We start from the raw sequence: 27,998 nt of genomic DNA on the forward strand, positions 1-27,998 counted from the left end.
CCTGCTGAGTTGCTTGGATTTCACTTGTAAACAATGTTCCCTCTAAGCTGCGTGTGTGCGCAATTGCTCACTGCTAGCACACAGAAAATCTGTGTTGTGCACAGAAATGTGCTGAATGTGCTGGACCAGCACCAGAGAGATGGAGGAGGTGCCACAAGCAAGACCTAGGTTTGTATTTCCAGCTGATGGCTGCCATGTCACTAAGATGTATTCAGAAAGATGCAAACAATCCTGTTAATAAAGATCTAACAAGTAATATCTAAAAAATGCACTACTAACAGAATACTTGCCTCTTTAAAAATATTCATGGTGCTGGGGTTTCTCCTCCAGGGCAGACACCTCAGCAGATAGCTGAGAGTTACAGACTCTCTCCCAGACCACAGACTCATAAAACAAGTCAGAGCTTTATATAAAAAAAAGAAAGTTGTGTTTTCAAAATTGGAGTTCAAGTTATTTTTACTTCCAATAGTGTTAACATACTACACAGGTCACGAACAAGTTTTTTTGTAATTTTCATTGTAAGTGGGATAAAGCAGTTAAATTAAAAGTAGTCTAACATAAATGTAAATGTTGTAATTTGATTACGTTAATAAACCATGTAACTTGGATGGATTCAATGCTGGCGTGACCACAGTGCACACGTCTGCTGTTGTTCACAGTGGTCGAAGGGACCGCTCAGGGAGTTTGTGTGTTCGCTCAGACACACAAAAATTTAGAGGGAACATTGGTGGTGACAGGAAGTTTTAAAACAGAAAGTGACACCACTCAGGATAAACTGTTCAAACAAGTCAAAGACATTTCTACATCAGGGAATAAAGACGAGTTTACACATACTGACAGCTCTGCAGTTCAACACAAAAAACATGAGTCAGGTATGAAGCTGACCTTTGACCTCAAACGCAGAAACAAATGGTGCTGATAACATCACTGCCCTGGCACTGTACACTATGATCATAAATGTGCATTCATCACATTAATATCACCTCTCATCTGCTCTTGTAGAACTGCTTCATCCTTTTATTTTAGCTGGTGGCTCAAAAAATATAAAAACAAAATTCAAAGAGCTTGTAATAGCTATTGTTATTAACAAACTGCTTCAAGGCTAAATCAGCTGGTCTGATGCTTGTGGACATTAAAAGCTTACAATAAACAACATTTTTATAGGTCACAGGAGGTCAAAGGTCAGAGCTCCTGTGGGTCTGAGGGCGGCCTCAAGCTGGAGAAGGATGAAGGAGTCTGACCTGATCCAGTGTTTGACATGAACACATCACCACTGCTGTCAGTGAGCCTAACGACAGCCGTTAGCATCATTTCAGTGTTTCAGTCAATTAAAAACACTTCCTGTCACTCTGGTGGTTATAGTGACATCATGCACTTTGTGCTTTGACCTCCAGAGGGCGACAAATCAGCACAGACAGAGAGCTCCATTCAAACTTTGCTGCCATAAGTAATAATTCTTCAAATATAATCATTAGACAATCAGTTTAGTGCTGAAATATTCAAACTAAGAAGAGCAACGAAGTGATGACACATGTTTGTGTTTCAAACAGGAAAACCAGCAGAAATAAAATCTCCTTTGGAAAACCTGCCTGAGATTTGGGAGTTTCCGAGGTGCACCTGAATGTAGCACAGACAGTTTCTAACGATTCAGATTGTGGAGAGGGCCTCACACAACTTTATGGGTGTTTTCTTCCTGCTCAAACTTGACTTTTTCTGTCCTGAACTTCCCGTTTCTCCTAACTGATGCTGATAACTCTCTGTGAAGCGCCACGTGAAGGTAAGTGAAGCAAGCTGTAATGTTTTCCTGGTATCAGCTGTGTGCAGCTTAGTTCCAGCACTTAGTTCACGGTAATGGACTCGCACCTGGACCAACGAGGCCCAGTGTTAAACGCTCTTCCCCCTTTTATTGTTTGTGCAAATGAGTGTGATAATGTAACCGGTGTATCCCTGCGTTGTGTTTGACAATGAAAGATAAAAAGAAAGAAAGACCTACAAGTAATTAACTCATCCCACAGGGGAATTTGTAGAAAAGGGGTGCACGTTTATTTTTACATTAAACATCAAGTACAAACTTACATGGAACATATTTGAGACAAGATAAGAGAAAAACAACACAAAATTCGACATTCCTACCAAAGAAAGGTAAAAGAAAGGAAAGACTCCAAGTCATTAACTTGCTTGCTCCAGCTCCTACAACCAAATGCAAACAATAGGGAAGAACGTTAGCTCAACCCATCACAACTTCTAAACTAGCAGGAATTATTTATTCATGCTAGCAATGAGAGTGCCTATAACACATATGCAGCACATGTGTACTACACATTTACAGCATCTAGCAAAATCTGGCATAATAATTGTACTGAAAAGACAACCAGTAACATCGGGGTGGCTAAATACACATATAATGTGTATTTAGCCAGTGTTGTACAGTGTTGGAAAAGAAATGATACCAACCTCTCCCATGGGGGAATTGTAGAAAAGCGGAGAGGCCAAAGGGGTTTTATTGATGCTGCTCACAGACAAACATGAGCCTTTGGTCAGTTTTGCTACCATTGTTTTCCTGATGTGATGAATGTGCAGCTGGAAACATTTGGAGTTGTTGAGGATGGGTTGACACCAGAGATGGTGAAATCTGATTAATCGGATTACAGTAACACGTTACAAGTAATGTGTTACTGTAATCTGATTACTTTTTTCAAGTAATGAGTAACGTAAGGGATTACTATTGCAAAAACGGTACTTAGATTACTGTTACTTTCCCGTAGGAACGCTGCGTTACTGCGTTACTAAAACCGTGATTTTTTTGCGACAATGTCTCACGACAGTGACGTAAGCGAGTGCGACGTTCGTGACAACAGCTGTGTGCACATCAACAGTGGATCATATATCGAGTGCGGGAGAGAGTATGAGCGTGCAGCGTTTAAAGCGTGGAAGTACTGACCTTACTTTGAGTTTGATTCCATAAAAAGTGACAAAAACATTAGTGTCCGCTGTGCGTGGGAAGAAAACTTCTTTTTACAGCGGAAAAAAACCCATAAACTTCCAAGCAAGCACAGAGTTAACCTCCGCCTACCCCACTCCTGCTTTACAGGTGAAAATAGAGCAACAGGACCGCTAGTCTTTGATTTTATTTATTTTCTGCTGTGTTTTACTTGCATCTATTTGAAAGACTGAGTGTAAACACTATACTAAACACTAAACTATTTTATTTTATGTGTTGGAATGTGTAGAAAACAGGTTTAAATGTTAAACTAATTTCTTCTAGTCAGAGAATGTTGCATATAATTACATTTTTGGTTGATGCATAAAGTTAGAAGATTAAAACTAATAAAACAAGTTAAAAAAAGAGACTTTTCCATTTGATTACATTTTGTGTGATGGATTATGCAGAAAAATTAGAATTGGCCTTTACATCAAATCAAAATCTATTTATTTTTAGCACATAAAAAATGGGCAGGAAGATGACCGTTGACCAGAACAGGAAGAAGAGAACAGCCTGAGGTTTCTCTGTTTTATACTTCCCCCACAACCTAGCCTGTATGACATCAGCACACATAGCAACAGCTTAGCAAACACACTTCCTGTTTTTTTTCTTGATTTTTTTCTCTGTGAGTCCTGATTTTGGGAGAAACATTAAAGAGTTAATGACTTTGACCACAGGAAGTTAAAGAGTCTACTTCCTCTGTCACCGAGCAGAAAACAGTAATGACCATACTCAATAAAACATAACGGTGACTAAGAAGTTCTTGAAATGATTTTCAGTAAAAAAAACTAAAACCTTAAAAACCCCCAAAACCTGTTAAAAATGTAACTGTGTTTAACAGGAACATGGTCACTGAAGGCATCAAGCGATGCTGCTGTCTTCTGTGTCTATACAGTTTAAATAACTCTTCTTGAGTCACGTGATGTTCCTCTGTCTCTACATCTTTTTCTCTGACTGCAGCTGTGTTTGAATGAACTGGAATGTCCAATTCTCCAACACATTAACTCTGCTGATACTCTTTGAATCCTGGATCGGGAAGTAAAGAAAACAGAGTAACTTAGTGTATGCTGGTAAGTGCCAGGAGGATTGTCAGGATTTATACATCAGAGAAACCAAACCTCTGGAGAAGTGGTTGGCACAACACAGAAACGCTACCTTAGGCCAGGACTCTGCAGTCTATTTACACCTACACGGCAGTGGACAGTCTTTCAATGATGAGGATGTTCACATCCTGGACAGGGAGGAACGCTGGTTAGAGCGTGGAGTCAAAATGGAAAAAGGAAAGGCCATCTCTGAATCGAGGAGGGAGCCTAAGGGTACATCTGTCCCCATCTTACAATGCTGTGATTGCAGCCATTCCCCAACTCTATGTGAATGGTACTCATGGCCATTGATCAGTGGTCATGAGAACTTGCATATTAATGATCAAGGAAATGACCTGAGACTGAGGAAGTTACTTGGATGAGTGACGAAACATTTGTCCCGCTGAAAACGCTACATCCAGATGAACAGAATCAACTTTTGGATGTCTAAGGAGCTTGGAAGGAAAAAAGGCATCTGGACATTTTAAGTTGCTTGAAGATGTTTCACCTCTCATCCGAGAAGCTTCTTCAGTTCTAGGGTAAAATGGTGGAGTCCTACATTTTGCCTTGTGGGGGTGTCCCCCCCAAAAGTGAGAATGGACCTCCTAATGAAACTCTACCTAATCACACAACCCGAGGTGTGAAAATGGGTGTATTTCACAATCAGCCAAGGGTTTGGGTGAGCTCATTGTGAAAACTAGCCCCACCCTATCATGTGATTTCCTGAGGTCAGATGGCCCAGGATTTAAGTGGGCATTAAGGCGTCTGGGAAGGGATCTCAAAACTGTCTTGATGCATTCTCAATCATTCAGGAAAGTAAATCTCCAAATGTTGATTCTGTTCATCTGCATTTTGTGGGAGAAACGTTTCATCACTCATCCAAGTGACTTCTTCAGTCTCAGCCTGGCTGGGGGGCTTCCTCCTGCTGTGTGCCCGGCCTGAAGGCTGCAGTCTGTGACCGGCTCCCGGTGCAGACAGCTCCCTGTGATAGTGTTTCCTCACTTGGCTCATGTGTACCCAGCCCAATTTTACTCTTTAAGTGTGTGTGTGTGTGTGGGGGGGGGGGGATGTGTGTGTATGCATCCATGATCATTTATGTTAATGAGAGTGTGGGGAGTGAGTTGGATAAAGCACTTTGTGCTACATTTTTGTATGAAAAGTGCTTTATAAATATAGATTGATTGATTTTGGAGACCGAAGAAGTCACTTGGATGAGTGACAAAACATTTTTCCCACAAAACGCTACGTCCAGATGAACAGAATCAACATTTGGAGATCTCAAAACTGGATTACTGGATTCTCTGACAGTTGGTGCCGTAACTTCCACTAAATCAAATATGTGTGACTAAGTGGTCAGAGAGGTTAGATTAAAAAATAATAAAAAGACAATGCCACCAAGGGGGATTTCACCCCCAGGAAATATATTTATTTTTTTAAAAAGGGGGATAAAAGCAAATAAAAAGTTCAAGGATGCACCCTGAGGCAGGTTAGCTCAAATAATAACACAGTTTTATAACACAGAGGGATTAATAAATTTTTATCTAATCTAATGTAATCTGAATAAAATAATGAATAAAACAATAAGAAAACTGAATGCAGCGTTGTTGTTGACAGTGTCCTAAATTACAATAAAACAATCACTGAACTAGGACTTAGCAGCAGCTGTGGATCCAAAAGAAAATCACACGGAAAGGGAACAAACACTATAGCCTGCACCTAGTGCTGTACAAAGGAAAGTGTGAAGACGACCAACCACCTATGGTCCCAGGGCAACTGGAGCATCTTCCGTTCACAAAAAAATATAAAAGCATGGGACAACAGGCTAAAAGAATAAAATGACACCGAGCCACAAGCTCGCTACAGATTATAATAAAAAGAAATTAAAAAAACTTTAATCTATAATAAAACAAACCGCGCACATGCACATGCATACGAAACTTGCACCCCACGAGTCCAACCAAGCTTTTACTGCAATTGTTCAAGCCTTGATCATAGTCCGGTGCAGCTCCCCGCACTCTGGGAGAAGCAAGCGGAGGCAATATTTGATGATATGCGGCAGAAGATCACTCTAGCCAGCCACAGAAACAGGAGTGCAGACAATAGTTCAGAATTGGCTAAATAAAACCAAAACAAATCCAAAGCCCCAACGAGGTGAGGCAGAACAACAGGAGCAAAACAGCAACACAGTTCACAATAAATGAAACTGGAAACACGACAGCAGCTTCACTGAGGAGGAGCCCTGAAACAGTGACTAGGCAGGTGTCTCCCATAATTCAGATTAAACATGTAATCTGTTGTGAACTATAGTAAATAAGTTAAAAAAAATAGATGAGATGAAACCGTGATTCACATATTCTCATGTTTTACAGTCAGAGATGGAGAAGCCCTCACCAGTGCAGCTGCTTGAAATGTTGAAGAAACTGGGAGAGGAGGAGCTGAAGCTTTTCCACTTTTACCTGCAGTATGAACCTGGAGGTGACTTCACCAAAATCTATAAGAGCCTGCTGGAGAACGCAGACAGACTGAAAACAGTAGAAGTGATGGTGCAGGCGTATTCAGACCACGTGATCGAGGTGGCGAGGTCGATTTTAAAGAAGATGAATGCAGGTCAGTCAGAGGAAAGAGAAACAAACACCCACGGTATGCAGACACAGATATGCAAACACGGTATGCAGACATGACATCGTCACAATTTATTTTATGAAGTAGGGGTGTGCAATATAAACGATATACGATAGAAGCGATATAAATTTGGCCAACGATAGAGATTTTGACTATATAGCGCATATTGATGATGTCATCAAGCTGCGTCTGTTTTGGTTGAAAGCATCGCAGCGGCTACAACCATTATCATCTGCAAATTATGGCGGGCGACAGTTATAGCAAAGAGATGAAACACTTTTGAAATATGTGGAAAACCAAAAACTGCGCTTCTTCCATAACATTGATTCAATAATGTTGAATTCTCTCGCAGCTGCTCTGTTCCCATGTTGTTGCAGTATATTAATAACTAACCTCGTATTGTGGATGAATGATCTCAGTTGTTCTCCTGACTGAAGTTTGGCCCGTGTATAGCATCCTGCTATGCGATTGCATTTGTCCCTGACCACCAGAGTCCCTCACGTTAACTTTTATCGAGTGGAGAAAAAAAAGTTAGCGTTCATCCTCCAGCTTCACTGTTTATGTTATGCTAACATAGCTGTGTCACAAGCAATCACGTAGCACAACATTATATACCAGCTAGCCAAACTTCAGTAACCCTACAAACGCCACTGCTGTTTAGTTTTCTGTCTTCATTTATGTTGGAAGTGATAGCAGAGCTGTACGTTTGAATTACTTTCAAAAATCTCTGAGTCAGAACATGGTATGTCATGTTTAGTTACTGTTAACTTGTAACTCCGTTAAATTTAATAAATTCTGTTTCCATGGATGCCTGGATGTAAAACTTAATTGTTACACCTGCTAAAGCAGCAACGCTGATGATTTTATTAAAAATCAAAGAATTTACACCGTCTTTAACTCTCAGTGTTCGTTTGACTTTGGGACCTGAAGCGGACGGAGTTTTGCAACCAGATTACTCCGCAAAGCTCCTCACTACGGCAGGAAGCAGTGCAGCTCACCAAAGTTCTACTAAAACATTTTTTAACAGATTTCTGCACGCCCAAATCGGTTCGAGGTCAGTAAGCACAACCAGAATTCATTCATAAGGCACACTCTCGATTTTTGAGAAAATTAATGGATTTTTAGTGTGCCTTATAGTGTGGAAAATACGCTATAAAGAAGAAAAGAATATATTGCAATATATATCGTTACCGCACGTGATTCCAATTATATGGATTTCAGGCCATATCGTCTAGCTCTATTATGAAGGTATTAAACAGTTTTAGTCTGACTTTTTAATTTTGCGCCTCTCTAATCAGGTTCTTTTAGTACAAATGTTATATTTACATTATTTTGAAGTGAAGCAGGTTTTCATTTTTAAAGAGACCAGTTCATAATTCAAGAGACACTTTCCTCCAACAGGAAGTCCGTCAGCCCAGGAAGTTTCATCGCGTTTATCAGAAGGTAAGAATTTAGTTGTTTGTTCCTGTGGTGTGAAACTATTTTGTGCAACTTTTTTGTATTTACAGTTTTGAGGGATAAGCCTCTTAAATTTCTCTAGAAATATATGTTAAAAAAACAAAAACAATTTTAAAAAAATTTTGTAGTTTATTGCACTTTTTTGCAATTTATGTAATTACTATGCACTTAATGCAGACATATTACAATTTGGGCTATAATGGTTGTATTGATGTATATCAACTTGAAATGCTCCCAAAAATGGCAAGTTTACTCAGTTAACTAAGAAACAATTTTCTTTGGAGTGATGTGTGCTTCTCATTATGATGATTTTTGCTTTACTCATAGAAGTTACAGTATGTAATACTGTACAATAGATTAATGGGCCAGCCAGCCGTGCACAGGCTTCAGAACTTGCCTCTGAATCTTCTGGTTTAAAATATTTCTTTAACATTAAATCATCCAGTGCCACTTGTCAGTATTTCCAAAGCTGCACAGCAAAACCAATCACATTAGAACCCTGACCTTCTTTGGGCTCCACATCCACTCAAAAGTGCATGAGTTCTACTTTGTGTACATATCTAATTTTGTTTTTTTTATGACATAAATATAATTACATAAAGACATCACAGCTGTGGCTTTGGGACAACTCTGCAAATGTTCTAGAGTAACTCACTGAGAGTCTGAGAGGATTTGCAAAGAAGAATAGTAGAAAATCTCCATCATTCTCAAAAAGATTTGAGACTGCAATTACAAAAATTTCTGTTCTTTAACGAGGGGACTAAGTCATTTCAATGACTATAGCATCAGGCTGCAACATAAGAAAAGTGAAAAAAGTGAAGGGGGGATATGGATACCATCTGAGCCTACTCTATATGATTGTTCTTCAGCAGTGTAGAACACAATCTCAAATTCTATGACATTTCTACCTGTATATTCACTGAATGAGAACAAGAAGTGACTAACAACTTCACACCTTGAGTCAGAGAGTGTCAGGCTGAGACAGCTGAAACATGGGTATGCTTATCTGAAGGTCAAGCTTAGCTAGCACACCCCGAAATTCTTAAAAAAATAAATGATATACTACAAAGGATTAATTACTAAATGATCAGACCACTTTCATCAAATCACTGGGGTCCTTTGAATTTTGGAGTTTTCTCTATATTATTGTAGTCTTTACTTCACAATATAAAGCACATTGGGGTGTCTGTTCTTGCAATTTAATGTTAAATAAATTAAAATGATTAAAAATAGAAGTTTTTGGACCATAGTTCAAAAAATCCTAAATATCTGATGAGATCTAAACAAAAGTTACCAAGAGGCAAATAAATGAAGTTATTCACACTACATAAATGGCAATTGGCCAATCATATCATCTTCTGTTTCAAATTCAGAGGCTCTTCAAAACTGTCAGCTTAAATTCAAGTCTAACCTGGTAGAGCAGTTCCAGTGTGTGTTTGAAGGCATCGCTAAAGCAGGAAACCCAACCCTTCTGAATCAGATCTACACAGAGCTCTACATCACAGAGGGAGGGACTGCAGAGGTCAATAATGAACATGAGGTCATACAGATTGAAACAGCATCCAGGAAACCAGACAGACCAGAAACAACAATAAGACAAGAAGACATCTTTAAAGCCTCATCTGAAAGAAATAAACCAATCAGAACAGTGCTGACAAAGGGAGTGTCTGGCATTGGGAAAACAGTCTTAACACAGAAATACACCCTGGACTGGGCTGAAGACAAAGCCAACCAGGACATCCAGTTCATATTTCCATTCACTTTCAGAGAGCTGAATGTGCTGAAAGAGGAAAAGTTCAGCTTGGTGGAACTTGTTCATCACTTCTTTACTGAAACCAAAGAAGCAGGAATCTGCAGCTTTGAAGACTTCCAGGTTGTGTTCATCTTTGATGGTCTGGATGAGTGTCGACCTCCTCTGGACTTCCACAAAACTACAATCCTAACTGACCCTAGAAAGTCCACCTCAGTGGATGCGCTGCTGATAAACCTCATCAGGGGGAAACTGCTTCCCTCTGCTCGCCTCTGGATAACCACACGACCTGCAGCAGCCAATCAGATCCATCCACAGTGTGTTGGCAGAGTGACAGAGATCAGAGGGTTCACTGACCCACAGAAGGAGGAGTACTTCAGGAAGAGATTCAGAGATGAGGAGCAGGCCAGCAGGATCATCTCCCACATCAAGACATCACGAAGCCTCCACATCATGTGCCACATCCCAGTCTTCTGCTGGATCACTGCTACAGTTCTGGAGGATGTGCTGGAAACCAGAGAGGGAGGACAGCTGCCCAAGACCCTGACTGAGATGTACATCCACTTCCTGGTGGTTCAGGCCAAGGTGAAGAAGGTCAAGTATGATGGAGGAGCCGAGACAGATCCACACTGGAGTCCAGAGAGCAGGAAGATGATTGAGTCTCTGGGAAAACTGGCCTTTGATCAGCTGCAGAAAGGAAACCTGATCTTCTATGAATCAGACCTGACAGAGTGTGGCATCGATATCAGAGCAGCCTCAGTGTACTCAGGAGTGTTCACACAGATCTTTAAAGAGGAGAGAGGACTGTACCAGGACAAGGTGTTCTGCTTCATCCATCTGAGTGTTCAGGAGTTTCTGGCTGCTCTTCATGTCCATCTGACCTTCATCAACTCTGGACTCAATCTGCTGGAAGATGAACAAACAACCTCCCTGAAGTCTGAAATGAAAGAATATTCAGAGAAACACTTCTACCAGACTGCTGTGAACAAGGCCTTACAGAGTCCAAATGGACACCTGGACTTGTTCCTCCGCTTCCTCCTGGGTCTTTCACTGCAGACCAGTCAAACTCTTCTACGAGGTCTGCTGACACAGACAGGAAGTAACTCACAGTCCAATAAGAAAACAGTCCAGTACATCAAGGAGAAGCTCAGTGAGAATCTGTCTGCAGAGAAAAGCATCAATCTGTTCCACTGTCTGAATGAACTGAATGACTGTTCTCTAGTGGAGGAGATCCAACAGCGCATGAGTACAGGACTTCTCTCCGCAAATTATCTGTCTCCTGCTCAGTGGTCAGCTCTGGTCTTCATCTTACTGTCATCAGAAGAAGATCTGGATGTGTTTGACCTGAAGAAATACTCTGCTTCAGAGGAGGCTCTTCTGAGGCTGCTGCCAGTGGTCAAAGCCTCCAACCAAGCTCTGTAAGTAAATATGTGATCATAGCTTTAGTTTTGAAATGTTGATTCTACTTAACAAAAAAATCAGGTTAGCAATTAACAAATCCAAAAACTGTGATGGGTTCTGCAGCATTCAAAATCTTTTTAAAAATTGTATTATAAATGACATTATAAATGATCAATTTCAGAAAGCAAAGACGTTCCACTTATGTCAGCATTTCAGCTCATCGCCTTTACATCCATCTTTTAACATGAACACTGTTTTATTCAATTATTCTTATAAGTATGCTGATACTCACATTAAACACCTAGAATTACGCTGTTGTTAGAATTGTGCCCTCTACTATTATGTCTTGATGGATTCTCGATCATCCAGAAAATTAAATCTCCAAAAGTTTATTCTGTTCATCTGGACGTAGCGTTTTCAGTGGGAGAAACATTTCGTCATTCATCCAAGTGACTTTTTCAGTCTCAGCTTACTGCAGGTTTCCGCTGTGTTAGTGGGGATGGTGTTCGCTCTTTGTTGTAGCGTCCTAATGACACCCAGTTTGTGCTCCAGTGGATGATGAGAGTCAAACCTTAAATACTGATCCGTATGTGTAGGTTTACGGTACACGTCAGCTTTTAGATGTCCCCCATTACTGATGGAAATCTCACAGTCTAAGAAGGCTAACCTGCCGCTTTTCATATCCTCCCTGGTGAATTTGATATGTCAGTCCACCCTGAGCCACGGTCACTCCTGTGGCTCAGGGGGTTGGGAAGCGTATCTGTAACCGGAAGGTCACCGGTTCAATCCCCGGGCTCTCTGTCCTGGTCGTTGTGTCCTTGGGCAAGACACTTTACCCTACCGCCTACTGGTGTTGGGCCGATGGCGCGATATGGCAGCCTCACTTCTGTCAGTCTGCCCCAGGGCAGCTGTGGCTACAACTGTAGCTTACCTCCACCAGTGTGTGAATGAATAGTGGCATTGTAAAGTGCTTTGGGTGCCTTGAAAAGCGCTATATAAATCCAATCCATTATTATTAATGTGATCCGTGAATTGCGGAAAATCCTGAGATTTGATTTTTCACCCAGGTGTCATCCACATATCTGAATCAATGGCTTGGTGGTGTTCCAGGGTAGGATAGCAAAGCCCTCTTTTCCACTTCTTCCAAGTACAAATTGGCCATGATGAGTGAAACTGGGGAGCCCATGGCACACCCATGTTTCTGCCTGTAGAACTGACCCTTGTATGTTAAGTAGTTGGAATGAAGACACAGCTCCAAAAGCAAACACACTTGAACGAAGCTGAGAGTGATCCTGTTGCTGAGGTTGGTGTCATCCTGTAATCTCTTACAGACTACCTCCAACTTTTCCGTGATTGGGATGCAAGTAAATAATAATAATAATAATGGATACTTTATATACTTGTTTTTCTCTGCATTTGACCCATTCACTCAGTGAAGCAGTGGGCAGCCCACTAAGCAGGCGCCCGGGGAGCAGTGTGTAGGGACGGTACCTTGCTCAGGGGTACCTCAGGGTAGCCGTTAAGTGGATTCGAACCGCCGACCTTCCGATCATGGGGCGACCACTTTACCTACTGAGCTATCCCTGCCCTAAAGTCAAGTGATGTGGTGTTCAGAGCTGCACACCAGCGGGTTGAGGATCGAAGCCAGAAATTTGGGAGATGTTATAGGTGAGTGAGTTGATCATGCAGACAATCGATCTTAAAGGTGCACCCTGTTTATGTATTTTTGGTAAACCATACTGACTCTCTATACTCATGGCCATTGATCAGTGGTCTTTGATCGGTGCGTTTTGTCAGTGGTTGTTGATCAATGGTCATGAGAATTTGCATAATTAAGATTAAGGAACTGACCTCCCAGCCCATTGTTCCCTCAGTGGCCTGGTTTTAGTCATTATGCAAACGTACGGTTTATAAGATTGGGGAAACCTGCAGTCAGCTGAGACTGAAGAAGTCACTTGGATGAGTGACAAAATGTTTCTCCCACTGAAAATGCTACGTCCAGATGAACAGAATCAACTTTTGAAGACCTCCGCTATTATATTTCACAGTCAGGAATCAGAAGATCTTACTTGCATCCAGGGGCCAGAAATTATTTCTTCTACGAGACTTAAAGTTTGTATTCAAAATTTTATAAGCAGAGGGTGGAGGAGATGGAGCTCATAAAGATGGAATGCTTCCTGAAACAAGCATATTATAAAAAAAGGTTCAGTATGTGACAAGTACGGATAATGTTGAGTTGCATCGACCAACAGTTATGACAGACATTAGAATTAGGAAGTGACCAAAAAGTATTGTAATACATACTGGTATACTTTTATTACTAAATCTACAAGCCTGTCATTAAATTACATTCCAATAAAGGGTTGTAGTTATGCTTGTATTAAGAAAAGTTAAAGGGTTTTCTTCCATTTAACACTTATATTTAGAGATTTTTAATTAACCATGTCTTGTAGTGCCCTCCAGTATATTTATTTTTCTTTTCAAGGTTGAACAAATGTCACAAATGTCATCTTTTGTTCTTTTATTTAGGCTGAGTGTCTGTAAACTGTCAGAAGAAAGTTGTCAAGCTCTGTCCTCAGTTCTCAGCTCCCAGTCTTCTAGTTTGAGAGAGCTGGACCTGAGTATCAACAGCCTAAATCATTCAGGCGTGAAGCTTCTGTCTGCAGCAATAGAGAGTCCACATTGTAAACTGAATACTCTCAGGTCAGATCAGTTATACTCAGTTTTTGTTATTGTTTTTCTTTTGTTTTCAACTGATAAAATTAAACAGTTAAAAACTTGTAGCCCATAAATTTTTAATCACATTGTAATATGTCTTAGTAAAACTGTTGCATTTTTAACCTGTTTAACCCCAGACATTAGAGATTCTCTAAAAGACATTGCTAAACATAGTAGCTCCTCACTACACCCTTATTACAGTTTAACATGAGTGTTGTTTAATTGTTCATGTTTTCCTTTTCAGACTGAGTCTCTGTAACCTCTCAGAGATGAGCTGTGAAACGTTTTCTGCTGGATTGAAGAATCTAAACTGCAAGCTGTCTACTCTGAGGTCAGATAAAGAGGTTTTCAGAATTAACCAATTAAAGTTCATTCATTTCTTGATGTACAAGTAGCTTGCAAAAGTATTCAGCCCCCTTGAACGTATTGACATTTTGTCATATTACAGCCACAAACAGGAATCAATTTTATTTGAATTACATGTGAAAGACCAATACAAAGAGGTGTACACGTGAGAAGTGGAACGAAAATCATACATGATTCCAAACATTTTTTACAAATAAAATACTAAAAAGTGGGGTGTGTGTAATTATTCAGCCCCCTGAGTCAATACTTTGTAGAACCACCTTTTGCTCCAATTACAGCTGCCAGTCTTTTAGGGTCTGTCTCTACCAGCCTTGCACATCTAGAGACTGAAATTCTGGCCCATTCTTCTTTGCAAAACAGCTCCAGCTCAGTCAGATTAGATGGGCAGTGTTTGTGAACAGCAGTTTTCAAATCTTGCCATAGATTCACAGAGTCACCACGGGCCTCTTGGCTGCAGTTCTGATCAGCGCTCTCCTTGTTAGGCCTGTGAGTTTAGGTGAACAGCCTTGTCTTGGTGGGTTTACAGTTGTGCCATACTCCTTCCATTTCTGATTGATTGCTTGAACAGTGCTCCATGGGATGTTCGCCTTGAGGTGACTTTTGTTGTGATTTGGCTCTATATAAATAAAATTGAGTAGAGGCTTGGGAAATCTTTTTGTAGCCTAAGCCTGCTTTAAATTTCTCAATAACTTTATCCCTGACCTGTCTGGTGTGTACTTTCCACTTCATGGTGTTGTTGCTCCCAATATTCTCTTAGACAACAACTTCTGAGGCCATCTTAGAGCAGCTGTATTTGTACTTATATTAGATTACATTAGCACTGACATTAGATTACACACAGGTGCACTCTATTTAGTCTTTGGCACTCATCAGGCAATGTCTATGGGCAACTGACTGCACTCAGTCCAAAGGGGGCTGAATAATTACGCACACCCCACTTTGCAGTTATTTATTTGTGTTACGAGTTCAAATATTGGGGATGGATACAAGAGGAAAAACCACAATAACGACACTGGTCCGGCCGGGTTAAGTCAAACGATGATTTTAATTATCACACGCGTGGGAGATGGACACTGATGCAGACAGCCTCAGATCTCAAAATGGTGGAGCATTGATCAAACTCTTATAGCCTCTGGTGCCCCCACCTTATCATAAAAGCCTAAACATTCACATGCTTTTCTCTCACACGGCGCCTAAGCTACGACCTTGGCTCCCTGTTTATCTGCTCCTGCTGAGATGGGGCAGAAAACTCCAGCATGTTCTCTTCTAATCAGACAAATAAGGCGATGACTTTCTGCGAACAGTATTTCTTATAACTCAGCAGTATAATGCATCCTAAACAATATCATTCATTCACAACAAGTCAGCAGTTTAATGTAATGCAAATCAGTTTAACTAATGCAATAGTTATCAGCTTCTTCTAATTCAGGAGAATAATGCAAACTAAAACTACATAATAATTCACAATCTTTAATTAGGGGTCTAACATGGCATAAAATAATATCTAACATTTGTAAAAAAAAAAAAAAAAAAAAAAAAAAGAAAAGAATGGAATCATGTAGTGTGGAATTCCAATAAAATTGATTCATGTTTGTGGCTGTAATGTGAAAAAATGTGGAAAAGGGGGCCGAATACTTTTGCAAGTCACTAAAAAAGCCAGTTTTTGTTTCCTGAAGTATTATTGAAAAAAGGGTATTAAATTTTGATAATAGCTCCACACTGATTATAAGTTAACACCAGTGTTTGTTTGTTTTTTTGTTTTGTTTTTTGTTTTGTTTTTTCATTTTCAGAATGAGTCTTTGTAACCTCTCAGAGACAAGCTGTGAAACTCTTTCCTCAATTCTCACCTCCCAGTCCTCTATTCTGAGAGAGCTGGACCTGTGTAACACCAACCTGCAGGATTCAGGAGTCAAGCTTTTGTCTGTTGCAGTGGAGAGTCCACAATGTAACCTTGAAACTCTCAGGTCAAGAATCAAAGCTTTCCACAGATGATCATTTAAAATGTGATTTATTATTGTTGCACAAATATAAGAATTGTTAAGAGGTTTTTTTTAATGTGTGACAGTTTTTATTTGTTTGTTTGGATTCCAAAAATTACTTCATGCACTAATAAACTTATATATAGTCATTTTGTGTACAAAAGATACCAATTTCCTTTTATACTGGTAGGCCGAACATGACCAAATTACATGTTGAGGTTTCTTTTGGGGTGGAGGAGTTTAAGTATCTCGGGGGCCTTCTTCACGAGTGGGGGTAGAAGGCAGCAGGAGCTCGACAGACGGATTGGTGCAGTGGCTGTACCGGTCTGTTATAGTGAAGAGTGAGCTGAATGTAAAAGCGAAGCTCTCAATTTACCAGTCGATCTATGTCCCTACCGTCGCCTATGGTAGCGAGCTGTGGGTAGTGACCGAAAGAACGAGATCGCGGATACAAGCAGCGGAAATGGGACCATTAACAAATGCAACCAAATTTGTTAATGGTCCGACTAAAATACTCCTAGGACGCACCGTTGCGACCAACTGTTTGAGTAAAAAAAGAAAAAAGAAAATTCTTCAACTCTGAAAGTCTCTGTGTGGTCAACGACACACATTACATTCCTATCGTGGTCTAAACCAATTACAGATAATCAGGGGCGGGACCTCTCTGATTGGATGTGGTCTAGTTGAAGTGCAGGTGGATAGAGAGAGGTGAGTAGCTTGAATAAAGAGATGAGGCTCAAAAACTTTTTCAACAACCACCAAACAGCAAATAAGAACAGATAAACGGATTCCACACTAAGACGTAAACACAGAGTGGACACGTCACCTCAGAATCAGGTTTCTCTTTCTCGTCTTTCTCACACGACTTCCCGTGCTGGACAAGCCGACGAAGCTGAAAGCCGACAGCTTACTGATTCTAAGGCGTCGGGTCTGAGCTTTGTGTTTACATCCAGCAAGAAAAGAAGATCGAAACTACACTTCACATTTGATAAATATCGTCATTAAACTACTCTTAATTTTGCTGTTTTGCTTCCACCACAAGAAAATAACACTTCATGCACAGCTCTCTGTCTCTGTGTATTTCACGAACAGTTTCTCATCTCAGATCTTAATTTTTGCATTATTCATTCGCTTATTACCCATCAGTCTACCGTTGTTTACAGCGCTGTCGGTGACTTTCTTTCTTTCCTTTCTTTTTTTTTTCTTACTTAAGTGACCTCGGACAAAAATATACTGACAAAATGTAAACATTTTTAAAATTACGTTAAATTGCAGAATATTTTTAAGGTTATCTGCTATAAAGAGCCAAGTCAGGAAAATCTTCATGTTCTGTGTTTTATCCTCAGTTTCTTTGACACAAAGGCATCTGCTGTGATGCTCACACCTCCTATAAAGTCTCACAAGTGTCAGTACTGATAAATGATCAGAATGATATTATTTCTGACTGTCTGAGGCAAAATTGAATCGAATCGAATGGATTGTGGAAATCAGTGATGATACCCAGCCCTAGTGAGTAGCCTAGGCCTGGCAGAAGTGGATGTAGCTGTGGGTAATAAGAAAAGATGAAAAGAACTATTGATAACTTTTTTGTTAAGTTAAGGCCTGATGGGGCCAAATGGACATTTTAAAAGACATAGTCCTTTCTTTAGTTTTATTCTGCACTTTATTACATCAGATTAATTAGAGGTTCAGTCACTCTGCCTTCTGTATTACTCCAATACATGACAACATGCCAAGGCTAGATGTACAGCGCAAATAATTCTGTTAAAGGTCTCCTCAGCGCTGGAAGGCAAGACATTCAAACAGCAGCTCTGTAGCTGTCAACCAACCATGCTCTTTACATCATGTCACATGGCTAATTTCCATTCTATTTCCTCTCTTAGCACAAAGAGTAATGGCTAAAAGTGTTTTTGTTGGGTCAGATCCAGTCGGCATGCACTTGGAGGGGTTAGAATACTCATAGAATACTCATTCTAAATTGTCCAAAGGTGGAGGTTTTGTCTCTCTGAATCATCTCTTAGTTATGCTGCTATATGCTCAGGCTGTTGGTTGACCTCCCAAGATACTCTGCTTTCTTCTGCACTCCTCTCTTTTCATTTCTGATGCTTTTATGTGCCACTACTGCATGTCCTTAAACTTTTTCTTCTTTTTTCTTAGTTTGTGTTTTGTTCTTGTCTCACTGAGATCATCTCTTCTCTTTCCCCTCACCTGGCAACCAGTCATGGTAGATGCTCCTCCTGGAGCCTGTTCTAACTGGGATGCTCTTTGTGTCAATGGGAGTTCTTCCTTCCCACCGTCACCCAACGGTGATGCTGATCAGAGGATATAGTCTGATAGTTGGGGGTTTCTCTCTAATATTGTAGGCTGTTACCTTACACTGTTAAACAGCTGTTGTCTGTTGGGAATTCCACTTATAAATAAAGTTAAATTTAATGCATGTAAATGGATAGATGTTTTTGTATATGACAAACAGAAAATTATTGTTGACAGATGGATTGTTGTTTTGTGTGTCTGTAGTCTGTCAGGCTGTCTGATCACAAAGGAAGGCTGTACTTCTCTGGCCTTAGCTCTGAGCTCCAACCCCTCCCATCTGAGAGAGCTGGACCTGAGCTACAATCATCCAGGCCGCTTAGGAATGAAGCTGCTGTCGGCTGGACTGAGGGATCCATGCTGGAGACTGGACACTCTCAGGTATGGAGAGGATGTCTGATAGAGGAGGAAGAGCTGGAAACATTTCTCTGTCCTTCACTCACTTCCTGTTTGTTTCCTGCAGATGTGACATGAACAAATCAATAAGGCATACTAATGTAAGAGGTTTTCAGAGAGAAGTTTTCCAGGAAAAAGTTATGGATATCTCGGTATATTTAGTGTGGATTATATTAATTGTTCTATTCAGAGAGCAACAATTAATATTTATCCTAGATACAACAACCACTGTAAGCAGGGGAAACTGTTATCTTAGATTTATTAAAAGAAAAGGCTGTGGTACAAACTCTCAACTACAGGGAGATCTTTTCATAACATTTAAAAGCTGCTTGCCATTAAATGCACAGATATGTAACTGTATTAATGTATTTTAGTGCTTTTCAAATACAAAGGTCACAATTTGCTTTGAAAAGCCAACACACATTATGCAATAATGGAACAAAAACAATCCAGTAAATAAACAAATTTAGAGACAACCAAGGTGGAAGACATATAGGTATAATGTGACAAAAAAGAGGGTTTATTGAGCCAAATGCAAAACTCACGATGAGGAAACACGGAGTCAGGCACAGGAAAAGAGGACAGTATATACACTGGGATACCTGCAAAAGAGAGACAGGTTGGAGCAAAGTACAGGTGCAGATGCTGAGAGTGTGTTTGGTTGGTGAGAGATGAGCTGATTGGACGGTATGTACGTGTCAGGACTGGTGACTTTTTGAGTTGTTACTGGGTGGTATTGCTGCGGTTGGTTGTTCTCAGATTAAGTATTTGGATTAACCCTTTAAAACTGGTAACTAGTTTTAAGTAGTTTAAATAGTTACTGGTGTATTTCTATAAGTTTTCTGGGATGCTTAGAACTCAAATTACACTGTTGGAAATGCTTTGTCATGTTTCGACTGTGTGGAGGCAGGAGAAGGACCCAAACCCACAACTCACTACGTAGGAATGAAACTCAAAAAGCTGCTTTATTGCAGAATAGCACGAAAAATATAACAAAACTATACTGGGACATGGATAAACTGACACAAAGGGAAACGGCCATGAGGGAGACTACGACACTGACAAAGAGAAACACAGGGCTTAAATACACTGAGGGATAACAAGGGAATGAGACACAGAAGGAGAGCACAGCTGGGAGTAATCAGGCTGGATGAGACAAGGGAAGCAAAACTAGAAACACTGACATGAGACACGAACCTTCAAAGCAAAACAGCCAACACACTGACTGAACTCTAGACATGTAAACTTAAGAGAAAATGGGGAGACAGAACATAGGAACCTGAAACATGGTACAGAAAGGCACAGTAGACACAACATGGAACACAGTGAAGCCATATTTCAAGAACTAAACCTATGATAACCATAACTGAAACCTAGGGAAATAATAACTATAAAGATCAAAACAGCACAACCCACCTGAACATAATGAACTCGCAGGGAAAGAGTAAAACTAAATACAGTGACCATAGAAACGCAAGACCTCTTCAAAATAAAACAGGAAACATGAGACACAGACATGACAACCTGAACTTGACAACGCAAGACACAGACGTGGACCACATGAAGGGCAAGGGTGACTTAACAGGGGTTGGAAGACAAAAGGGGAATCTAATAACAAAGAACTATACCAACTATAAAATTAACTTAGAAAACCTAAAGGGCTTAAACATAACAGGAATGTAAATTAATACTCAAAACGCTGGGTCAAAAGCCCCAGGATCGTGACACTTTATTACAAATTTGGATTATAATATTTATTTTTATTTTTCCTGCAGTACATAAAAATTGGTGTATGTCAAAAATCAGACCCAAAAGCAGCGCACATTTCGGTGCTTTATTTTGGTGCCTTTTTTTCCCTGAGATGTCAGAATTCTAGCCAATAATTTTACCTTTGCAAGGATAGTAGGCGGGCCCAGGTACATATGTTATTTTAGAGCAGAGTTACAGATTAAAAATGCCCAAGGCAAAGCGGTCAAAAGTCTGGCTATACTTCACAGCAAAAGATGCAAACTCAGCAGCCTGCAACAAGTGCTTTAAGGTGATACTGTGATACTGTGCAAAGGAGGTAACACCTCAAATCTGATGACAAACCTTTAAAAAAAAAAAAAAGCTGAGGAATGAGTCTTTAGTTAGGAGTAAAGGATGAAGCTGCTAGGTGGGTTTTTGACTGGGGGATTTATAGAAATTAACATCTAGTTGAGCTGGACTATGGTCTGAGATAGAGTTGTATGGGCAATCTAAAACCTTGGGAAGAATTCTATTATCTACAACAACAAAAAATCTATCCGTGAGTATGACCAGTGTACTGGTGAGAAGAATGAGAATTGTTTAGATGTAGGATTTTTATTCCTCCAGGGGTCAAAAAAGTGTAAGATTGCAAAAAGAATTGCAGAACTTTTGCTGTCAGCTTTTGCATTTGATCTGTCAAGTTGAGGATTAAGCACACAGTTAAAGTCACCACCCAATATCAAATGGGACTCTGTTAAATCTGGGAGGTTCTTTAAAAAAGTACTATAAAATTTAGGTCATCCCAGTTTGGTCCTTATACATTTGAAAGAGTTACTTGTTTCCTATACAAACTGCCCTGTATAATAATACATCTCCCTCTGGTATCCGCTACAGTTGATAGTGGAATAAATGGAATGCCCTTCCTAATTAGAATAGCAACACCACGTGATCTATCCTCAAATTTTTATGCTAAATACTAAAGTTTAATTTGTTCACTTGATCGGAGGTGTGTTTCCTGCAGATATACAACAATGATTTTAAATGAATAAATACCCTTGTGCATTTAACCGGATTATTTATACCTTTAACATCCCAACTTAACCAAAAACAATGGTCTCTGAGCAAATACTCTATTTCTGAGAGACAAATCAAACCCAAGGAATGAAATTAACTCTTATGTGGGAGGCCTTAAAAGCCTATCTTCGAGGCCAGATAATTTCATATGCAACCTTTTAAAAAAAAAGAAATACTTAAAACAAATGAACAACCTAGCCAACAGTCTAAGCAGCTTGGAAAGAAAAGCGTCTGGACTTCTTTAAGTTGCTTGAAGATGTTTCACCTCTCATCCGAGAAGCTTCTTCAATTCTAAGATAAAATGGCGGAGAGTCCCAGATTTAAATGCAGTGGGAATAACCCTCCAAAGAGGGACAAAAGGACCCCTGATGATCCTCTACCTAATCACATGAGCCAAGATGTGAAACAGGGGGGTGTCACAATCAGCCAGGGTTTTGGGTGAAACCTGTCCCCACCCTATCATGCAAGCAACATAACGAAGTCCAGACGCTTTTCTTTCCAAGCTCCTTCTTATACTACGATGACTGAGAACCTTCACAGATAACCTAGCTAACAGTATAAAAGAGATTGATTGCTTATATGTAGAAAATCCAACACCAGACCTCTATAAGAGAAAATTATTACTAAACAAAATCCTGTCCATTCAGCAAAAGAGAGCATTTATTTTTCAAATCAAGGCAAAAGTTCTATGAGCATGGGGAAAGAGCCAGAAAAATCTTGACACATCAAATTAAGCAATCCATATCAGTTAACACAATTTCTGAAATCTGTAAAACCTCTGGAGAAAAGACGTCCGATCTGAAAACTATTAATGACCAGTTTAAAATGTTCTATTCCAATCTTAACGCTTCAGATCCGGTTGATATGCATGGGCAGGGGAACAATATGAGAACAATATGAAGAGTTGGACAGCACCAGGCCCTGGCACAAATGAACCAGCTGCTAGTTGACGAGAGACACCCGCAAAACGCAAAGCACCAGCTACTGGCAGACCAGTATCTCCCCCAGGTGCAGGCTGTGTAAAGATGTCTCTGAGACAATCCAGCATCTAACAGCAGGGTGCAAGATGCTAGCAGGCAGGGCATACATGCAACGCCATAACCAGGTGGCCGGCATAGTGTACAGGAACATCTGTGCCGAGTATAACCTGGAAGTCCCGGGGTCAAAATGGGAGATGCCCCCAAGGGTGGTGGAGAATGACCGAGCTAAGATCCTGTGGGACTTCCAGATACAGACAGACAAAATGGTGGTGGCTAACTAAGCGGACATAGTGGTGGTAGACAAACAGAAGAAGACGGCCGTAGTGATCGATGTAGCGGTTCGGAATGACAGCAACATCAGGAAGAAGGAACACGAGAAGCTGGAGAAATACGAAGGGCTCAGAGAAAAGCTCGAGAAGATGTGGAGGGTGAAGGTGGTCCCAGTGGTAATCAGAGCACTAGGTGCAATGACTCCCAAGCTAGGCGAGTGGCTCCAGCAGATCCCGGGAACAACATCGGAGATCTCTGTCCAGAAGAGCGCAGTCCTGGGAACAGCTAAGATACTGCGCAGGACCCTCAAGCTCCCAGGCCTCTGGTAGAGGACCCGAGCTTGAAGGATTGACTGCCCTTGACCGGCGGGTGGGGAATTTTATACATACAGTGGGGCAAAAAAGTATTTAGTCAGCCACCGATTGTGCAAGTTCCCCCACTTAAAATGATGACAGAGGTCAGTAATTTGCACCAGAGGTACACTTCAACTGTGAGAGACAGAATGTGAAAAAAAAAATCCATGAATTCACATGGTAGGATTTGTAAAGAATTTATTCGTAAATTAGGGTGGAAAATAAGTATTTGGTCACCTCAAACATGGAAAATCTCTGGCTCTCACAGACCTGTAACGTCTTCTGTAAGACGCTTTTCTGTCCCCCACTCGTTACCTGTATGAATGGCACCTGTTTGAACTCATCATCTGTATAAAAGACACCTGTCCACAGCCTCAAACAGTCAGACTCCAAACTCCGCCATGGCCAAGACCAAAGAGCTTTCAAAGGACACCAGGAAAAGTATTGTAGACCTGCACCAGACTGGGAAGAGTGACTCTACAATAGGCAAGCAGCTTGGCGTGAAAAAATCAACTGTGCGAGCAATCATCAGAAAATGGAAGACATACAAGACCACTGATAATCTCCCACGATCTGGGGCTCCACGCAAGATCTCATCCCGTGGGGTCAAAATGATCATGAGAACGGTGAGCAAAGATCCCAGAACCACACGGGGGGACCTGGTGAATGACCTGCAGAGAGCTGGGACCAAAGTAACAAAGGTCACCATCAGTAACACACTACAACGGCAGGGAATCAAATCCCGCAGTGCCAGACGTGTTCCGCTGCTGAAGCCAGTGCATGTCCAGGCCCGTCTGAAGTTTGCCAGAGAGCACATGGATGATACAGCAGAGGATTGGGAGAATGTCATGTGGTCAGATGAAACCAAAGTAGAACTTTTTGGTATAAACTCAACTCGTCGTGTTTGGAGGACGAAGAATACTGAGTTGCATCCCAAGAGCACCATACCTACTGTGAAGCATGGGGGTGGAAACATCATGCTATGGGGCTGTTTTTCTGCCAAGGGGACAGGACGACTGATCCGTGTTAAGGACAGAATGAATGGGGCCATGTATCGTGAGATTTTGAGCCAAAACCTCCTTCCATCAGTGAGAACTTTGAAGATGAAACCAGGCTGGGTCTTCCAACATGACAATGATCCAAAACACACCGCCCGGGCAACAAAGGAGTGGCTCCGTAAGAAGCATTTGAAAGTCCTGGAGTGGCCTAGCCAGTCTCCAGACCTCAACCCCATAGAAAATCTGTGGCGGGAGTTGAAAGTCCGTGTTGCTCGGCGACAGCCCCAAAACATCACTGCTCTCGAGAAGATCTGCATTGAGGAATCGGCCAAAATACCAGCTACTGTGTGTGCAAACCTGGTAAAGACCTATAGTAAACGTTTGACCTCTGTTATTGCCAACAAAGGTTATGTTACAAAGTATTGAGTTGTATTTTTGTTATTGACCAAATACTTATTTTCCACCCTGATTTACGAATAAATTCTTTACAAATCCTACCATGTGAATTCATGGATTTTTTTTTCACATTCTGTCTCTCACAGTTGAAGTGTACCTCTGGTGCAAATTACTGACCTCTGTCATCATTTTAGGTGGGGGAACTTGCACAATCGGTGGCTGACTAAATACTTTTTTGCCCCACTGTATATATATATATATATATATACACACAGACACACACAGTGGAACCCCGACTTACGCAAGTTTCACGCAAGTTACAAAGGCACTGAATGGCAATATTTCTGCTTGTGTTCCGGCAAAATGCCCGAGTAACGAAATCCGCTGGCTCTGATTGGCTGAGCCTAGAATGCCCATAATGCCTTCCGAATCATGTGACAATCCCTTGGTTTCCGTACTTGCGTTTTGCTGCGCCTTCGTAACTTGAATTTTTTGTTAAATGGGGTATTCGTAAGTCGGGGTTCCACTGTACACTAGTCCCTTAATAGTTTCAACATGAAATATTGAAAAAACAAATATATGGTCCACTGATCGTGTGACAGATGCAGACATTTCTCTGTGTGCACGTGGTGAAATCTGCTGTTAAATCAGAACATGAAAAGGTTATAGGTGACATTAAAACCCATGAAAACAAAGCTGCATTCACTCAGAGGTCAGGGGTTATGTACAGTACCCACACTGACACAAAGGATAAAAAAAGAGCAGCAAAGGCAAGGGGGGGGGGGGGGGGTCATTTCCAGCTAAATAGAACAATAGAAGAATATAAAGACAATGAAGGTCAGTTTGAATCACTCATATTTTGTTCAATTCAGTGTACTGACAGATCCAGGATCAGCCCAAATCATCAGCAGTTTGATCCACGTATGGGCTGAAGTGTATTTGTATATGAGAGCCATGTGTCCATGTGTGCATGCTGAAAGAGACTGTGCTGGTCTGACCCCCCTCCTCCTTTCAGGGTGGAGCCTGCTGGACTCCGATGGTTGAGACCAGGTCTGCGGAAGTGTAAGTGTGTTTTTAATGTGATTCATGAAAACAAAGCAGCACACATTCAACCATCTTCAAACTGTCACATCACTCATTCACATCTCTGATGTCAGGAGTCATCATCAAAGTGTCAATCAATGAACAGATGATGGATCAATAACTGCAGCTGGATTGTGTTTGTTCTCTCCATCAGATTCCTGCCAACTCACAATCGACACAAACACAGTTCACACAAACCTCCAACTATCTGACAACAACAGGAAGGTGACACATGTGAAGGAGGTTCAGTCATATCCTGATCATCCAGACAGATTTGATTATTTCTGCCAGCTGCTGTGTAGAAATGGTCTGACTGGTCGCTGTTACTGGGAGGTCGAGTGGAGAGGAAGGGTTGATATAGCAGTGAGTTACAGAAGAATTAGAAGGAAACGAGAGTGTCAATTATCAAAATCTGGTATGTTTGCTACGCTTGCCAGTTTCTATTCCCCATACTGTATGTTTGGACACAATGATCTGTCCTGGAGTCTGTGCTGCTCTGATGATGGTCCTCATTCCGTCTGGCACAATAAGTGGGATACATCCATCTCCTCCTCCTCCTCCTCCTCCTCCTCCTCTGTCTCTAACAGAGTAGCAGTGTATGTGGACTGTCCTGCTGGCACTCTGTCCTTCTACAGAGTCTCCTCTGACACTCTGATCCACCTCCACACCTTCAACACCACATTCACTGAAACTCTTTATCCTGGGTTTTGGTTCAGGTCCCCTTGTTCCTCAGTGTCCCTGTGCTGAGTTGAGTGTAAAGAGTGTCCTCCTGTTAGAGAAACATTGTTATCATTTTACAAAAAATAAAACGGCTAAACATGAGAGGCTTTTGGACAAAGTTTGTGCTCTCCATTCTTTAAGCACCGGCACAGTTTCAAAAGTACTGGTTTTGCACTGGTATCGGATAAAATCTAAACGATACCCGTCCCTACTCTCACCTAGTGATGGTGAGGTGAAGCCTCGTGATGAACTGAAGTTTTCCATCCAACTGGGGCCCGTTCTTCGTACCTCGCTAAGTAAGTTAGCTGGATTAGATTGTTGACGATTTCGCGTGATCTTGGATCGTTCGGTTCTCTGAAGCTCATCCGGGACTTGCTGTCATAGCAACAGATCCGTAAGCGTAAACCTGCTTGGGAGCAGGCTTACTTTATGTAAACAGGATTAGATCACGGGAACTCAGGTATGTCCACTTCATGTATACGAAAGCAACAGCGATATTTTACCACTGTTTTACCATAAATAAATATTATCAATGTAACTAAAGATAATGCATATTTGATTCTTTCATTGATGTCACACAGATACATACAGGTCATTTCCTAAAAAAGGGAAATGTACTATTAACATTCTATTACATGTATGTGATTATTACAGATGTAATTCATATTTTAGAGGAATGTATTTAGGAGATCAGGAGATTATTGATCAGAATTCAGTGTATACAAGCAGAAAAATGTTATTTTATAAATTACCGTGTTTTATTTTCCACAATAAAACACATTACCGTTTTGATGTTTTCTTTGTGAAATTGATTCATTTTACTCAGAAAATAAGTTAAATTCATTTCATTTTCTCTTATTATTCAGAGACTTATTTTATATCAATTATTTCTTTTGGTAAAGTTGGGCAATTTCAACCTTCAGTTTGAGATTTTGACCCTAAATCCAACACATATTTACAGTTTAAATCTATTAATATCTACTTTTGTTTTCTATTTGAATTTAATTAACATTTTCTCTACATTTTACATAAATCTTTTGAAATTAAAATCTACTTAATTATTTCAAGTGTCACTTTGTTGCCATAACTTTTTTAAGTAACCTCTAGTCACAGTTTTTACAGAGTAGTAATAGTAAATTACTTCGTGTAATCAAGATGAGAGACCACGGCTATAAAAGCGAAGGTGGATTTGGGAAGCCTGTCGCAGCCATGTCCTGTCCGTATACGCGAGCCACCCATTGAGGAAGGTGCAAGATTGATAAGGAGAGTCCTCAGAATTCAGCGTATATTGCGGGATAGACAGGATCCTTTAGCTCAGCGCGACAGTGTGC

The 27,998-nt window shown here is 40.7% G+C and overlaps 1 protein-coding gene across 1 annotated transcript; it reads left to right on the forward strand.

Annotated features, from left to right (window-relative positions):
• Positions 1–1,650: 1,650 nt before the first annotated feature.
• Positions 1,651–27,253, forward strand: LOC146578112 (protein NLRC3-like). The gene is made up of 10 exons (XM_085257626.1): positions 1,651–1,777; positions 6,435–6,672; positions 8,089–8,130; positions 9,519–11,313; positions 13,826–13,999; positions 14,259–14,345; positions 16,171–16,344; positions 18,877–19,050; positions 25,880–25,926; positions 26,102–27,253. Exons 2-10 carry the CDS (start codon positions 6,441–6,443, stop codon positions 26,692–26,694), a joined length of 3,318 nt encoding a protein of 1,105 aa, XP_085113752.1. The 5' UTR covers positions 1,651–1,777; positions 6,435–6,440; the 3' UTR covers positions 26,695–27,253.
• Positions 27,254–27,998: the final 745 nt, after the last annotated feature.

The sequence above is a fragment of the Mchenga conophoros genome, linkage group LG3 (genome assembly GCF_057382185.1).
Source record: "Mchenga conophoros isolate Kocher_MC1m ecotype Shallow Benthic linkage group LG3, M_conophoros_male_GT1.1, whole genome shotgun sequence".
In the NCBI taxonomy this organism is placed as follows: Eukaryota; Metazoa; Chordata; class Actinopteri; order Cichliformes; family Cichlidae; genus Mchenga; species Mchenga conophoros.